Genomic DNA, 16,079 nt, shown 5'->3' on the forward strand with positions numbered 1-16,079 from the left:
TTTACTGTTCTAAAAACACAGATTTGTGGCTATTATTGGAATTGAAAAGGTTAGAATAAACCCGAAACACACGGGATAGTTGTCATGCGGTGAATCTGGCCAATCGTGAAACGGCTGTGTCGTCATCAACGCTCCTGCAGCCGCTCTGGAGAAACTGCGCCGGCTGAGTCAAATTATTAACCGGCATGCATTGCTTCAAGTCAGATTGCGATCGATCTGCGCAGTGCTGCATGAAGTCGAACGCACCTATTGATTGAAATAAAATTTGAGATGTGTGATGAGATTGATCTGCTGGTTAGTCCAGTTATCCAGTCACATGATCTGTTGAGGCAAAGTCACGTGAGTTTTATTGTTGCGAATCAAGGAATTTATTCGGTGAATGTGTTTCAATCATGGTTAATGTGCATGTCTTCTTATCAGATAAACAAATCAGACTAAGTTGAGCGCAAAAGATTTTTATGTGCATTTTTAGAATTTAAGTGCATCTTGGTGTTTCCATCCAGCATAACCCAAAATTTGCATAAAAAGAGGTGCTAGTGTTACCACTGTGCCGCCCCCTATTATTTGTAAAAGAATATATTTCATATACTGTACTAATTCTGTACTTAATATTGCAAACAAATAAGAACTGCATATGGGGGCCTGTGTCAGCTTTTTGCTGTGGGAAATTCTATCTCATGTACACACAAACACACACACATATCCACACCCTTCCTCTCTCAGAATTACCCACATCCCCACCACACCCAGTCACCATCACACCATGCTTTTAATAGTGACACCTCAACAGTCACCTCACACATACAGATTGTCACACACACACACACACAAACAAATCAATCATATGAGATGCTGACTTCATACCGAGTACCCTGTGTGTGAGGTACACTTACACCACATTTAATCTGATTTTTACACTATTAAGCTCTGAAAGCTCCCTCACTGTGGTGGACAGTGAGATTATGGATTGTCTGCTCTGGTTCACAGCACCAGAAAGACACCATGCTCATGCAACTGTGTGTTTTCCATCTGTGATACATTTTAATTCAGTCCTCACTTGGACATCCATTTATAACATATCTGAGTTTGATGCTCTAAGGCATGTGCAGCAGCTGGAAATGTCTCTTTTTTTCCATATTGCATGTACATTTGAACTCCGTAGGTGCTGCCCTGGGGGCAATATGTAGGTTGATTGGGTTCCACGGTCTCCTGCTAATATTTGGACACTTGACACTTTAGTTCTCCCTTAAAGGGGTCATAGGATGCTACATGCACTTTTACAAGTTGTTTGAACTTAAATGTGTGTTGGCAGTGTGTGTACACAACCACCCTATATTGATCATTTAATCTACTAAAATCTTTACCTCTTTCTCAAATCGAGCCGATCTCAGATGCCTTGCTCTGAAAAGAGCTGTTTTTGACACTGTAAAAAAGGTGTTTTTTACACTACTATTGAGAAATTTTAATCAAACTATGTTATAGACTTTTCATTAAGACCATCATATCAACTTGTGGAAAATGGGCATCCGATGACCCCTTTAAAACGTATGAGTTTCTTTGCAAAATATCAAACCAAGTGGCATCTTCAAACAAACACTCACTAAATCGTCTCACTGAATAGGATGTTCCATTCCTTGTTGTTGTGTGTTTTAGGGAATCAGTCTAGTATGATTTTAAAAAATGGGACACAATAACTGCAGTTACATACCGTAATGGGAGTTGACAGCAGTGCCCTCACGGACTGCTGCACATAACCGCTCTCATGGTTAGAAATGTCAAAGATAACATCTATTATATTCCAGGTTCAACACAATAAAATGTTGTAATTTCAACTCTAATTTCCAAATCAGTGACTTAAACACTGGGACACTTTGGGGACAACACTGGAAAAAAAATAATATAATTAAACAATATAATTGTATTATTATTATTATTGTGTTTTATTTTTCAAGCATTGTCCCCAAAATATTTAAATTTTTCTTTTTCTTTCTTTGAATTATGTAAATACAGTGCTTCATAAAGGTAGGCTATTCAAAATACTGTAATTTCATCTTTTTGTAGCATTTAAAAGCAGAAATGTAAAGTTATAAATCAATCAATTCTTCAACACTTGTAACATTGGATATGACTTAGCAGAAAAGATTAGTAAACAATTTCTTCACACTAAAATCATGTTAACACACATATTGTTTATGTCTTGCTGTTTTACTGTTAAAACATTGTGAGTATTACAATATTTTGTGAGGTTAAAGTTTACAGATTGGTCAATGTAAGTGCATCACTATAAATGTAAGTGCATCATTTGTGTTAAAAAAAAGTAAAGAGAAAATTATTTTATTTATATTAAAAAAAAATTGAGATAAAGAATGTCTTTGTGAATCAAAAAATTATTTAAAGATGAAAAGTCCTGATATAATACTATGACTTCTCTCTGCTGATAAAAGGAAACTGTGTGTGACACAGAAATGTGTGAAATATCAAAAACAAGCTGAGTAAAAATAAACGGCCACACCCTTCCACACAGTCAGAGTCAACCCTAATATGTTTTGATGTGATATTGTGGGTAGTCAGTGCTGATGAGTGACCTTTCTTGTATGTCTGCATTAATTGGGCATTAAGCTCACCTAGCCATGTCGACAACAAAATCATACAGGGATGATATATTACACAAATGTCCTTTCGTCCTGCCAGTTCAGCTGACGGGTCGAACCAAGCAAATTACAGCCATCTACGTTTGTTCCTTGATCCTAAATGCTTTCTTGTCTTTTCTCTTCAAATGCAGGGTTGACAAGTCTACCATTAGTGCCCTTCGAGCTCGGTGAGTACTGTCTGCACCGCAGACCCCCTCTCTCCTCTCCATCTCCCAAAAAAACCTGACAGTCTGTATCCTCTTATCTACATGTTTCATGAAAAGAGGTAAATGAGAGGCCTGTTGCTCAGAAGAAAACTGCAGGCAGTGCTGTATGTATAGGTTTGCGTGACCAAAATGCTTAGTTCCTGTGCGAAAAGCATCATCTGTATGTGGTGTTTAACATTTTGTCTATCGGTAGACATATAGTAAGCTTTTTGGCTTCTTTTAGGATTTAGAGCAACATTTTTTTTTTCACTAGCTGACCCATTAATTTCCTGAGATGTCTCTCATTACATTTGTGAACCACCATCATAAAGTACTAGCTTTTGGTTCCTTTTTTAAGTCCAAAAGATTACCAAAGATGAGCAGTGAGTGAATCAGACATTAATTCAAATGTTAATTATTAACCGGCTCGTTAGACTGATTCATGAGTCTTTTCGGTTCATTCATCAAAAAGATCCTATTTAGCAGAGTCATTTGAACTGTTTGGACTGTGACTGCCTTGATTTGAAGAAAATATTATATTATTATTATAGGCTTTTTTTACATTTATTATAATTCTACTTAAAATCAGTTTGTATTAGTTGGTTGATTTGAAATTACCCTTTTTTTATGGATAAATAATAAATGTACCCTAATCTCTATTACAAAATTCATATTTGATGTAAAGCCTGATGTATTGATTTATCTCCAGGTGCATTTATGTCTTCAGCATATTTTTGGGGCTTTAGCAAACTTCCAAGACCCCAAGCAGGATGACTTTAACTATATAAATTAATATATTATTAATGTATCTGTCACGGAACTGTGTTGATAAACACACACAAAGACAAAGATGAAGATAAGTAGTCTTTAATAAATCCACTGAAAGCAATTCCAAACTGAGGGAAGGCTGGCGACACACGTAACATTGACGAGACCCGACAAACTCAAACTGAACTGACAGTAACTTAAATACAGACCAAACAAGGATAATAAAGAAGACACACCTGAACATGATGAACCCAAATCAGAAACCATGACAACAAACTAAGGTGGAACAGAGTCCATATGATTGTGACAGTAACTAATGTTTACATTATAATTAATATTAATTATTTATATTATTAATTAACTTTCTAAAAAAAAACTCAATATTTATTGTTTTTATTGTAAAACATACAGTTCAGTTCAATTAACTAGCCTGTATCAATGCTCCAAGTTTCTGTTAATAATGTATTAAAGTTATATATTATAGTTATTATGAGTCAAAAAAGCCTATAACCACTGATCTAATCAAGTTGTATCAAATTGTGGCCCAATATCATATTTTAAGATTAATCACAATCATAAAGTAAAGAATCAATATTAGAATAAATATTCAAAACCTTACTTTTAACCCTTTTATGCTGTTGTAATTAACCTGATTTTCACTTTAACACACATTTAGTTCAATTTAACATTGAGTTTTCATCCCAAAATTTGTCACATCCTCCACTGGCAATGTAAAATACTTTGATTCTCGTCTCCCACATAGCTGTGTCATGCAGGGTCCATTTGCCCCAGTAAGAGTTATGCTGAATCTTCATTGGTTACGGCATTAAAGGGTTAATCTGGTCTGTCTTGCAAAATGTTCAGATTCGTCCTCCACCTGCTTGCCATCCATCCACTCATTCACATGCAACTCCAGCATTATCCTCACACACATACACAAACAAACAGGGCTTTAAGGTCCTGAAAGGCTCTGATGAAGTGGTTTGGTAAAGTGCTTGGAGCATCAGAGTGGAAAGGAGCGGCGCTCTGCTTGCATGTGTCACTGCATAACCCTGAATAGGGTCGTGACTGCAGATTATACACATGGAAATGATCCGGCTCTGCCTGATATCGGGCCTTCACAGGGCCAATTTATGAGTTGTTTTGAGCTGAATTGATGAAAGGCCAGGGTCATTAATATTTCCATTGTGTTTATAAGTGTTTGAAGGATGGTGTAGACCACATATCTATTTTTAGAAATCCCACTGGCAAGGTGAATACTAGGGTCCTTAATGTCTGTAGACCATGTATGTGTAGACCATCTGGTATTATACAATTTGTTTAAATTAGCAAACCCTAAAGGAGTCATTTTTAAAATATAATGAAGAATGACACAAATTGCTGCAATGTCATGACGGTAACCTGTTGCAATGGCCAGAATGGAGGGAAAATGTAAATAAAACGGAAAGGTTTTGGTATGATTCTTTTTTTCTTGAGTTTATAATTAGTGATTATGATCATCGAAAGAATCAGATCATTAATGACAACGAAAATCAGACCATCAACACATTATTGAAGAAAAATGGCAACAAGTCAATATTGCTTAATTTCAAAGAATGTTCAGTTTATACAAGTTTATACAGATTTATTCAAATTAGGGTTCTGGCCAATACTGATAAGCCAATGTAATATTTTCATTTTATGGCTGATAATCATTAAATAGCAAATATTTAACTTCAATACTATTTTGTCTAAATAAAAAAAATAAAAACACTAACTAAACTCCATTATTGATTCCCTCGATGATGGCGCCACAAATGGCAGCCAGGACGCTGAGCTCCGCGATTCTTCTATTGTTTTTGTTTGTTTGTTCTGTGTTTTGTCATTCTTCTTCTATAAGTTTTACCAGAGACGAACTCCTTAACATTAAGCAGCACATCCCAGACAATATTTTTCCGGTTTTTGATTATTCGGACGTTTTGTTAGACATTCTAGTCGGAGGTACAGTGTTGTTCAAACGCGTGTGCAGACGCAGAAGAGGGAAACGCGCCGGCGCCCTAGTGAAGCTCCGCGCGCGCGGCTTTCGGACTGCGCTCCCAAGCATTCATCTTGCGAGAGAAGTGGTGAATTTTGTTTCTACATCAATGCAAGTTGGTGTTCAGATGTAACAACGCTGAAAAAGTTATGCTGTCCTAACTTAGAGGCATTCTTCATAAACTGTAAACCTTTCTACTCACGGCGGGAGTTTTCCTCTTTCATTCTCGTGAAAGTGTACGTTCCCCCGGATGCGTGCGATGCATTACCACAATGCAACAGCTGGCCGAACAAATAACTCAAATGGAGCAAGGGTACCCAGGCTCTATTTTAATCATTCTTGGAGATTTTAACAAATCAAATCTCTCCCATGAACTGTCAAAATACAAGCAGCACATTACATGTCCCACCAGAGACAGTAATATATTGGAACACTGTTACACCACAATAAAGGATGCTTATCACTCTGTCCCTTGGGCAGCTTTGGGGCTCTCTGATCACTGTTTTGTTCATCTTATACCAACCTACAAGCAGAAACTGAAATCAGCTAAACCTGTATTAAGGACTGTAAAAAGATGGACTAATGAAGCAGAGTGGGATTTACAAGCCTGTTTCGACCTCAATGATGGGAGGGTTTTTGAATCTGCAGCCACTGATCTGGACGAGCTCACAGAGACTGTAACTTCATATATCAGTTACTGTGAGGATATGTGCATCCCCACCAGGTCATTTTTATCATTCAATAATGGTTTACTTGGAAACTCAAACATCTTCGTTACGCCAAACAGGATGCTTACAGAAGTGGGGATACAATCTTGTATAACCAGGCCAGGAACCGACTAAAAAAAGGAGATCAGAGTGACTAAAAAAACTACTCTGAAAAGCTGAGAAAACAGTTTTCAGCCAACGATTCGGCGTCAGTATGGACTGGTCTGAGGAACATCACCTTGTACAAGACACCATCCCCACAGTCTGTAGAGAATCAACAACTGGCTGACGATCTGTGGCCCCGTGCACACGGAGACGCGTTTAGCTGTATACGCATACATTTTGTATTGTATAGGTACAGCTACGTCACGTAACAGCAACAAAAACATGAACAAACACTGAACGGTTGTCTTTTTATTAGCAAACATTAACACAGAATAATAAATGTATTGTTCCATGTTCGTTTGTATACCGTGCGCAAGGTTTATGCGCATAGTCCAAGACTACTTCTCTATTTTTAGTGTATCTCTGTGGCAGAATTACAGCGCCACATGCTAGTCTGGCATGTATACTACACTGTTTTGTGTCGGTTTCGTGTGGACGCAGATATTTCTTGAGACGAGGGAAAAAAAAGATTGTATAGGGAAAGCTCTGGCTTCGTGTGGACGTAGCCTGAATGTGTTTTACTGTCGATTTGAAAAGGCCTGACTGACACCCAGCACCCGCTCTAATCTACACTTCACACATTCACCTACCCCACTCTGCAACCCCCCTCCCTCCCTCCCCCACCATTCAACCTGCATTTAAGGTCTGTGTAGAGGATGTGAACCGAGTCTTCAGGAAGCAGAAATCTAAGAAAGCTTCAGGCCCAGATGGTGTTTCACCTGCCTGTTTAAAAGTCTGCGCTGACCAACTGGCCCCCATCTTCACACAGACCTTCAACAGATATCTGGAGCTTTGTGAAGTTCCCTGCTGCTTCAAACGCTCCACCATCATTCCGGTCCCCAAAAAGCCCAAAATCACTGGACTTAATTAGGGATGCAACGATTGCAATTTTCTTGGCCAATTCTGATTTCCGATTTGTGACCTGCCGATACCGATTTTTGCAGATTCCGATTTTCTTTCTAATAACTATAATTGACAGCCTATACAAACAAAAATCTATGCAAATTGCAATGCAAAAAGTATTTACATAATAAAAGAGATTATTAAGCATTACAATTCCCTCAATATGGACTAAGTTACAGATTTTCTCTCACTTAAACAACTCTCAAAATAAAGTGCTCTGTGACTGGAAAGAGGGAGAAATAGTTAACTTAAAATGAGTTGCTGTATGTAACAAAACAGATGTAATTTCCCACTGTTTATAAATGGTCGTTTTTTCCCCCTAACCTTATTAAATGTGTCATCTTTCACATAAAATTCTTACTTTTGTTTCAATTAATTCAGTTAGAATAATAAGAAACTGTAGAGCTATTACCATTCAAATGAAATTAGCAAGCTCTATCTTTCCACTGCTGAGGAAACCGAAGCTGCATCTGAAGTGGCATTAGATTCATTTACTCAGACAGTTTGATGAAGCTGATGAGCCATAAATGCATTTACACTGCAAAATTTCAAATGCATAAATAATTTTATGATTAATGTTTTACACAAATAGATGTTGAAAAAATTAAATGATACTTTTAAATATGACTAAATCACCAGTAGGTTGCAGCAAATGTCTGTTTTAATGAGTGTGTCATTTATTCATTCATTCACCCGATTCATTCAAACGGCTGTTTCATTCAAAAACGAGGCAAGTGACTGTCCTTATGAATGGGCCACTGAATCATTGACTCACTCGGTTCGTTCTTAAACGTGGATTCATTCAGTAACAAAACACTGCTGTGTGTTGCTCGGAGACACACAACAGTTCCTGTCGTCAAGTCAAATTCCTTGTGTGTATAAACATACTTGGTAATAAAGCTCTTCTGATTCTGATTCTGATATATATATATACAGTATAAAAGTAGCCCAATTCCACGGGAAAAGCATGGACTTGCCAACATTGCTACAGATTTTCACTTAAAAAATGCACTAATTAAAATTGCTTGTAAATTTCACAAATAATTACAAAGAAATTGCAAGTAACACTTGGATTAACATGAAAGTTTATCCAAAGCAACTTACAGATGTAAGCTAAATGTAATATAGCATTGAATTTGACTGTGATCGGCCAACATGCGTTCCCAGTGAAACTGGTTGACTGCGGAGATCTTTAAGGAAGCTAATTAAGAGGCCTTGTGCATGAGAATCCCACGCAAAGGACCACCACTGGAAATATGAGATGGTTTTCTGTCAGATTATGGTCTTTTCAGCGATGCTGATTACTTTGAGACCCAGTTCGAACATTTCTGTTTACAATCTAATGTGATGGATCATGCTAGCAAACAGGTGGAGAGGTAGCAGGTGGGATCTCCACATCTAACCAATCACCCACTGTTCAGTCCTGCTTAGAAGGGCGTGGATGAGTGCGTTTTTGCATACACACACATATGTTTCACACATCAAACCTGGCAAGACGGAGAAGTTTGTGCCTGCACAACGCAGACCACATGCATTTGCCTGTTTGTGTTTACATGTATGCGAGTGGCATTAAAGCGTGCTTAGCTAACAAGAAAACCAGTATGTATTGCTCTTAAAAAACCAACACAAAACACCAAAGCCATGAGTAAACAGACCAAAACAGGACTTGGGTTTTAAACAGAGTGTGATATCAGCTAGTTATTTACAAGCCATTTGCTACATTTTCTTTGACATGCAGCGACTTAGACAAGTGAATTGTAACATGCGTGGCAACAAGTGACGGTCACATGCAGTGTCAATATCATTAGAGTGTTGCTTTTACCACCTTAAAGGCAGGGTATGTGACTTTTCAAAAACACTTTAGAAAACTGATTCGGGCAGAATAGCAAAACAAGATTGTAGCTAATCAGCAATAAGGGGCGTGTCTACTCATGATGTGGAGGAGAGAGCTTTCAGTGCATGGGATGGACGTTAGCCGAGCCGAGCGACAGAAAGATAGAGATGGCGGATAAAAAACAAAAGAGGAAAACGTCTGCGGAACGATCACTGGTGTCAAAAGTATTCACATTCATTACTCAGGTAGAAGTATAGATACTAGGGTTTAAAAAGACTTCTGTAGAAGTTGAAGTATCAACTCAAGCTTTTTACTCAAGTAAAAGTGGTTGCGTACGTATATGTGGGGCGAAGCTATCAAAATAGGGGCAAGACCCTTGTGGGGTAGGGGCGTGTTTGTTTTGGTGATTTCAATATCAACATTGGCTCCCAGAAATCGCTTACTCTGCCTTTAAGCATGTCTTAAAGGGACGATCTGTGTATTTTTGAACCACCATGCTGATAGGGCTGTCAGTCATGTCTTATTGTTTTAATGGAATGCATTTGAGAATACAATTTTTAATAAAGATAATTTTTTGTATTTGTTTAATACTTTGTATATTTTAATTTTTATTTACAATAATAATATCATCATAATTATTATTGTTGTTGTTTTACAATATTACAGTAAATAAAAATCATTAAAAAATACAAAAAAGAAAAGAAAAAACAATTTTGGATAAATATAATAATAATAATCGTATTATTATTATAAATAATAATATCTAAATATGCAATAACAATATAATAATATAATGTTGTTGTTATTATCATCATCATCATTATTTTTATTTTATCATTATTTTATTATTGTTTTTATTATATTTTGTTTTTTCGCATGTGTTGTCCCCAAAATATTTCCTCTTTTTTTCTTTCTTTGAATTATGTATATATAATGCATCATAAAGGTAGACTATTCACAATTCTTTAATACACACTGTGGTTAATTACATTAAATAAGTGTAAAATAAACTGTCTCATCTTTTCAATGTTGGAATGCCTATTTTTGAACCTTTTTTGACGTGCCTGTCAGTCATGTTATATAAATACAGACACACGTAAGTGTATTTGACACATGAAGTAAGTCTGAGACCTTTATTCAACCTTTGATGCCTATAATTTATTCAGAAGCTCACGATGGTTTGTGTAATGTATGTTGCATCAGTCCATTTATTGCCTTCTTCCCTAAACCTGCTGATATATCTGTGTGTGTGTGGGGGGGGGGGGCGCATAATCAAAATGCTACTAGGGTGTCTGGGAGGATTTCACCCCCCCCGCTCATAATAAAGTGTACTGCTTTGTACTTGCGGAGCATCTAAACCCTAAGAGTGCGGTTGTGCAATCAGCATCCAGTGTGTGCTTCTTGTTCTGACTGTTATTTCAACTGTTGGTGAGAACTGGAGACTCATTAACTAGAAGAGACCTGCACGTTACCTTCAAAATGCCTCGGAGACTCTGGTGAGTTTGCCTCCCCTTTGACTTTCATTTAGAATCTTTGTTTGTGAGGGATGTCGCAGTCTGCAGCGGGTGTGCCCAGGAGGGCCACCAGATGACTGTGTTTTGTGAGCACATGGCTTGTGTTGTGTTTGTCTGTCACCATGTGCTCTCTCCTGTCTATTGTCTTGCCCCTCCCATCTTGTTACCTCGTTATAGTTTAAGTTGATCCACCTGTGTCTCCCTCGTTAGCCTCCTCGTTTGGTTCCCATTTATTCTCCTTGTGTCTGTCATCCTGTGCTGATCCGTCATTTCTCATTGTGTGTGTTTCGTGTCTGCATGTGTGCAGCTTTAGGCCTGCCTGTCTGTTTTTCCCCTTCGGGGTGGTTTGAGTTTGTTTTTGTTTCATTTTTATTATTAAAATACATAACCATTTCTCCTGCAATTGAGTCCTCGCTTCATCTCCCCGCACGCACCGTGACAAGGGATTTTGATGCATTTTGATGTATTTTGAAGTTTCCATATGGTATTTCCTATTAGTTCAGCAACATTAAGTCTTTATAACATAATATAAAAGTAGTGCTTCTCATATTTTTGTGTAGGAGCAAACTCTTGTTTTGTGCTGTATAGATGAATAGAATCTATGTGGTATTATGTGGTACATTCAGATTGTGATTGTAAAATTCTGAAAAGTTTATGTAAAGCTCTGTATAGGTTATGTTTCTATGGTGTGGCTTTGGTTTGATTGCCCGAGAGGAGGTTAGGAAGTATTCAATGCAAGGATTATAGAAGTATTACATAAGCTGACAGTTTCAGTAAGTAGCTCAGTGCTGCTGTTTCTTTGGGTGTCATTCAGCGCAGTTTCCAGTGCTGAAAGTATAATCCGTTACTCACCGTAAAGCTTGTCACACGCGCTGGTTCTCCCTGCTCTGCAAATCCAATCCATGAACAGCTTCCTCGCCCTAGCCATGAGGAATAGACAATGTAGCATGTTACTCTGGAATCTGACAGTGTAGTTTTTTGCACGATTTAAAAAGTTGCTCAAGATAATCGCTTGTTTTGATGGCATGCATTTGAGAATACAATTTTTAGTAATGCCGTTTTTTTATTTGTTTGCTATTTTTATATGGTTTACTTTTTATTTATTATTTAATAATAATAAAAATAGTGAAATAGAAATATTCTGAGGACAACACTGGAAAATAAAACACAAAATAGTCATAAAAATATATTTATTTATAATATAAATATATTAATATAAAAATATAATTGTAAAAGTTTTATACTGTTTTCGCTTTTTTCTCAGTGTTTTCCCTAAAATATTTCCTTTTTCCTTTTATTACTCAGCTATATATCTATTACTTATCTATGTCTCTACAATGTATCATAGATAGGCTATTAATAACACTAAAGTGTTTAATTTTTTAGAAAAAGAAATAAATTACACTTAAAGGGATAGTTCGCCCAAAAATGAAAATTCTGTCATAATTTACTCATCTTGTATGTTCATCATCTGTATGAATTTCTTTCTTCTGTAAAGAAGATATTTTGAAGAAAGTTGGTAACCAAACATTTGACGGTAGCCATTGACTTCCATAGTATTTTTTTTCTTCCATATACTATGGAAGTCAATGGCTTCCATCAACTCATACAGGTTTGGAACAAATGGAGGGTGAGTAAATAATGACAGAATTTTCATTGTTGGGTGAACTATTCCTATATATTATTCAATGTCACAAGGTATATGTTTTAATTTTGATTTAATTTTGAAGTTGATTGTGCGTTTTAATTAATTAAACTAATCTAATTTATACTTATTATAGATAAACCAGGAATAGGTAAATATAGGCTGCAGTGTACATGTATTGTTTACAAAATCATACAACTGATTATCAGGGGTATTTTAGTAAACTGCATTATATATACAAGCTACCTTTCCTTGTTTGTTTTTTTTTTACACTACTTTAAGTGTGTTCGCTGAGCCACTGGTATTCAACCTGAGTTCATCCTCATTTTTAGTGCACTTTATTCATTGTTCGACGGCTGGTATTCAGTAGACAGAGCCTCTTCCACATCACTGCTCATTCTTCCTCTTCCTCTCTCTGTCCGTCCATCTCTCCATCATTCCCTACAGGAGCCGTGCTCGTATGATAAAAAATAACGCATAGCTGGAGGATTGAGATCCTCTCATAGTGGAAAAAAAACAGTTACACAACTGCACCGCTTATTAGACAAGAACTTGATTTTGTAGTGATAAAATTGTTAGGATTTGTTTCATATTTCATTTTTAACATTTAAAACTCATCGAGTACTATTGCCGGTATGTTTGCAAGCATATATAAACATTGTATGTGTGATTGTGATATAGTTAAGTTTTATTTCCTCTTCACCTCAGTTTCACATGGCCCTATTAAGATTAAAGCTCATTTCTGCTGGAGGCAATTAGGCTAATGACAGTAACAAATTAAAATCAGTATGTGAAAGAGGAAGAGTCATAATGACAGCTCCTGCTGAGAAATCTTATTGTCATGTTACAAAACTGTTATAAAAGAAAACCAATAAGACTAATCACAGACTGAGCCCTGCTCTGCTAAAAAGACCAGTGTAACTGGTCAGCATATGTTTTGTTTTAGATGCTGGTCCATCAGACTTCTTAATTAGTAAAATCCCCAAGACAACCAGCTTCATCAGCTTGGACCAACAGGGTCCTTATCCTCGATAAAGGTGCTAAACTGAATTTGACATGCAAACTAATGCAACTTTTAACTTTCATACTTGTATGAGACTTTAGAGTGTTTTGTTTTCAAAGAATAATTCACCAAAAAATGAAAATTTGCAGACAGTTTACTCTCCCTCAGGCCATTCTTGTAGATGAGTTTGTTTCTTCATCAGAACAGATTTGGAGAAATTTACCTTTACATCACTTGCTCACCAATGGATACTCTGCAGTGAATGGGTGCCGTCAGAATGAGTCCAAACAGCTGATAGTAACATCACAATAATCCACAAGTAATCTACATGACTTAGGTCCATCAATTGACATCTTGTACAAGTGAAATTTACAAATTAAAAAACGTCTCCAGTTACTATTGTAACCTCAGTTCCCTGAGAGCAAGAACCAGACATCGCAGAGGTTTCTCTGCTTATGGGAACTCCTTCCCTTCCAACCTTTCCTGACGTCCTATTGGCTGACGCCAGTCCAATTGACTGGCCAATTGTTGCGAAGTATGCAAATCGCATGCAAATACTAACGAGCTCGAGAGGCAGTATAAAATGCGGTGCACGTGACAATTACGTCAGAATCTGATACTGAATGCTGCTTAGCTGGTCGAGCATTGAACACGGCGACCTCCGTGATGTCTTGTTCCCACTCTCAGGGAACCAAGGTTACGAAACTAACCAGAGATGTTCACTTTCGAGCTTTCACGAGACATCGTGGAGTTTTCTCCGCTTATGGGAACGATATTAAATCCCGCCGTGAGAGAGGCTACGAGCAGCCTGAACAAGTTACACACTCATCGAGATAGAACACACACATAATTCCCATAACCAATAGCGACGCTTGTTAGGCGGGCTCTCAGCTGATAGGTAGAGATAAGCCAATGAGCGTCTAAAACCCAGGTATACTAAATCTGCATATCTGCCCAGTAATAACGTAGGCTGCGCTGAGAACAGGGCAGAAGCAACAACAACAGTTTTGAGAGGGGGGCTGCACAGAGATAACTGTGTTAAGCAGCATAACACAAAACATGATGATAGTACACAAATCGAATTAGACATTGAATAACGGGAGCTGCACTGAGTATAAGGCAGACAACAACAACAATAGCATAGAGGGCTGCGCAGAGTAGTAACTGTGCGAGGCAGATAACGCACATGAATAGAGGTAGCATAACGTCAATCAAACACTCACCGACAGCACTTGAGAAGCTAAGGGCTTGCAAAGCATATATCTTAAATAGACATACCTCTTGACCACGCCCAGAAGGAGGCGATAGCTCTTGTTGAGTGGGCCCTAATGTGAAAGGAGCATTCCAAACCTTGGCTCGTATAAGCAGCCGTGTTAGCGTCCACAATCTAGTGGGAAAGTCCCTGTTTTGACATGGCCCGGCCCTTCATACGACCACTGTAGCACACGAAAAGCTGGTCAGACTGCCGAAAGCTGGCCTAACAGTCGATGTAAGTCCTCAAAGCCCTGACGGGGCACATGGAAATCTGAGCTTCCGCATCACGTGAGGTCGATGACTCAGAAGACAGGGAAAACACTTTGCTCTCTGAAGGGAGTAGATATGGATTTAGGCTGGTCTCGGCCGGAGAATGACGCTGCAGTCGCCGGGTCCAAAGCGAATACAATCGCTGTCCACAGAAAATGCATGTAAATCCCCTATGCGCTTAGCCAAAGCGAGGGCAAGAAGAAGTGCAGTTTTGAGAGATAGCTCCTTCATAGCAACGGATGCTAAAGGCTCAAATGGTGGCTGTGAAAGAGCTCTTAACACCACCTCTAGGTTCCAGGCGGGACTGAAGGCAGACGCGGAGGATGCAATTTCCTCGCCCCCTTAAGAAATCTCACTACCATCGCATGCATACCGATGGAGTGCCCGCTCAGCGGGGAACGAAATGAAGCAATAGCGGCCACATAGACTTTCAGAGTTGACGGTAGAGATCCACTATCCAGCCTGTACTGTAGAAAATGCAGAACATCCGACACAGAGCAAGCTGCTGGGTCGATATGAGCATCACGGCACCATTTCACAAACACTCCCCATTTTAGGGCATACAAACGTCTTGTGGAGGGCGTCCACGCCTCCGAGAGCGTGTCGAGCACACGAGAATGCAGGGCGCTCATCTCCTCTGATATCCTCGAAGCAGCCACACATGAAGGCTCTATAACACCGGGTTCGGTGCCACACCGAGCCACTCGCTTGAGACAGCAGATCCTTCCTGATGGGGATCGGCCAGGACGGCACCACCAGCAGCTCTGTCAGGTCCGGTAACCAAGGGAGAGAAAGTGACGGTCTGCCCACAGCAGGAGATTCGCTGCCTGCTTGTACAGCACCCTGGAGCGCACACCTCTTTAGTGATTTATGTACAAGACCACAGACATGTTGTCGGTGCGAATCAGTACATGCCGCTGTTCCAGCTGCGGTCGAAAAACCTTTAGAGCTAAGAACACTGCTTCCAGCTCCAATCGAAATGTGCCACCGGCTCTGGGGTTCTGCCCACAGCCCCGAAGCCGGCATGTCCTCGCACACTGCTCCCCAGCCGCGAGTCGATGTGTCCATCATGACCACAATGCGCAACGTCACCAAGCCCAGGGGAACCCCCCGGCTGAAGAGATCTGGGTTGCGCCACGGCCTCAGAGCTTCGATGCAGCCGCGGG

General features: G+C 38.8%; 1 protein-coding gene across 1 annotated transcript in view; it reads left to right on the forward strand.

The window, feature by feature from the left end:
• LOC107749928 (rap1 GTPase-activating protein 2-like) overlaps positions 1-16,079 on the forward strand; it is a 50,437-nt gene that overhangs the window by 6,656 nt on the left and 27,702 nt on the right. Inside the window, exon 2 of the mRNA XM_016565170.1 lies at positions 2,783-2,818. Within this exon, the coding sequence (XP_016420656.1) occupies positions 2,783-2,818 (36 nt within the window). The remainder of the gene's footprint in view (positions 1-2,782; positions 2,819-16,079) is intronic.

Source organism: Sinocyclocheilus rhinocerous, unplaced genomic scaffold, assembly GCF_001515625.1.
Source record: "Sinocyclocheilus rhinocerous isolate Xijiao unplaced genomic scaffold, SAMN03320098_v1.1 scaffold320, whole genome shotgun sequence".
NCBI lineage: Eukaryota > Metazoa > Chordata > Actinopteri > Cypriniformes > Cyprinidae > Sinocyclocheilus > Sinocyclocheilus rhinocerous.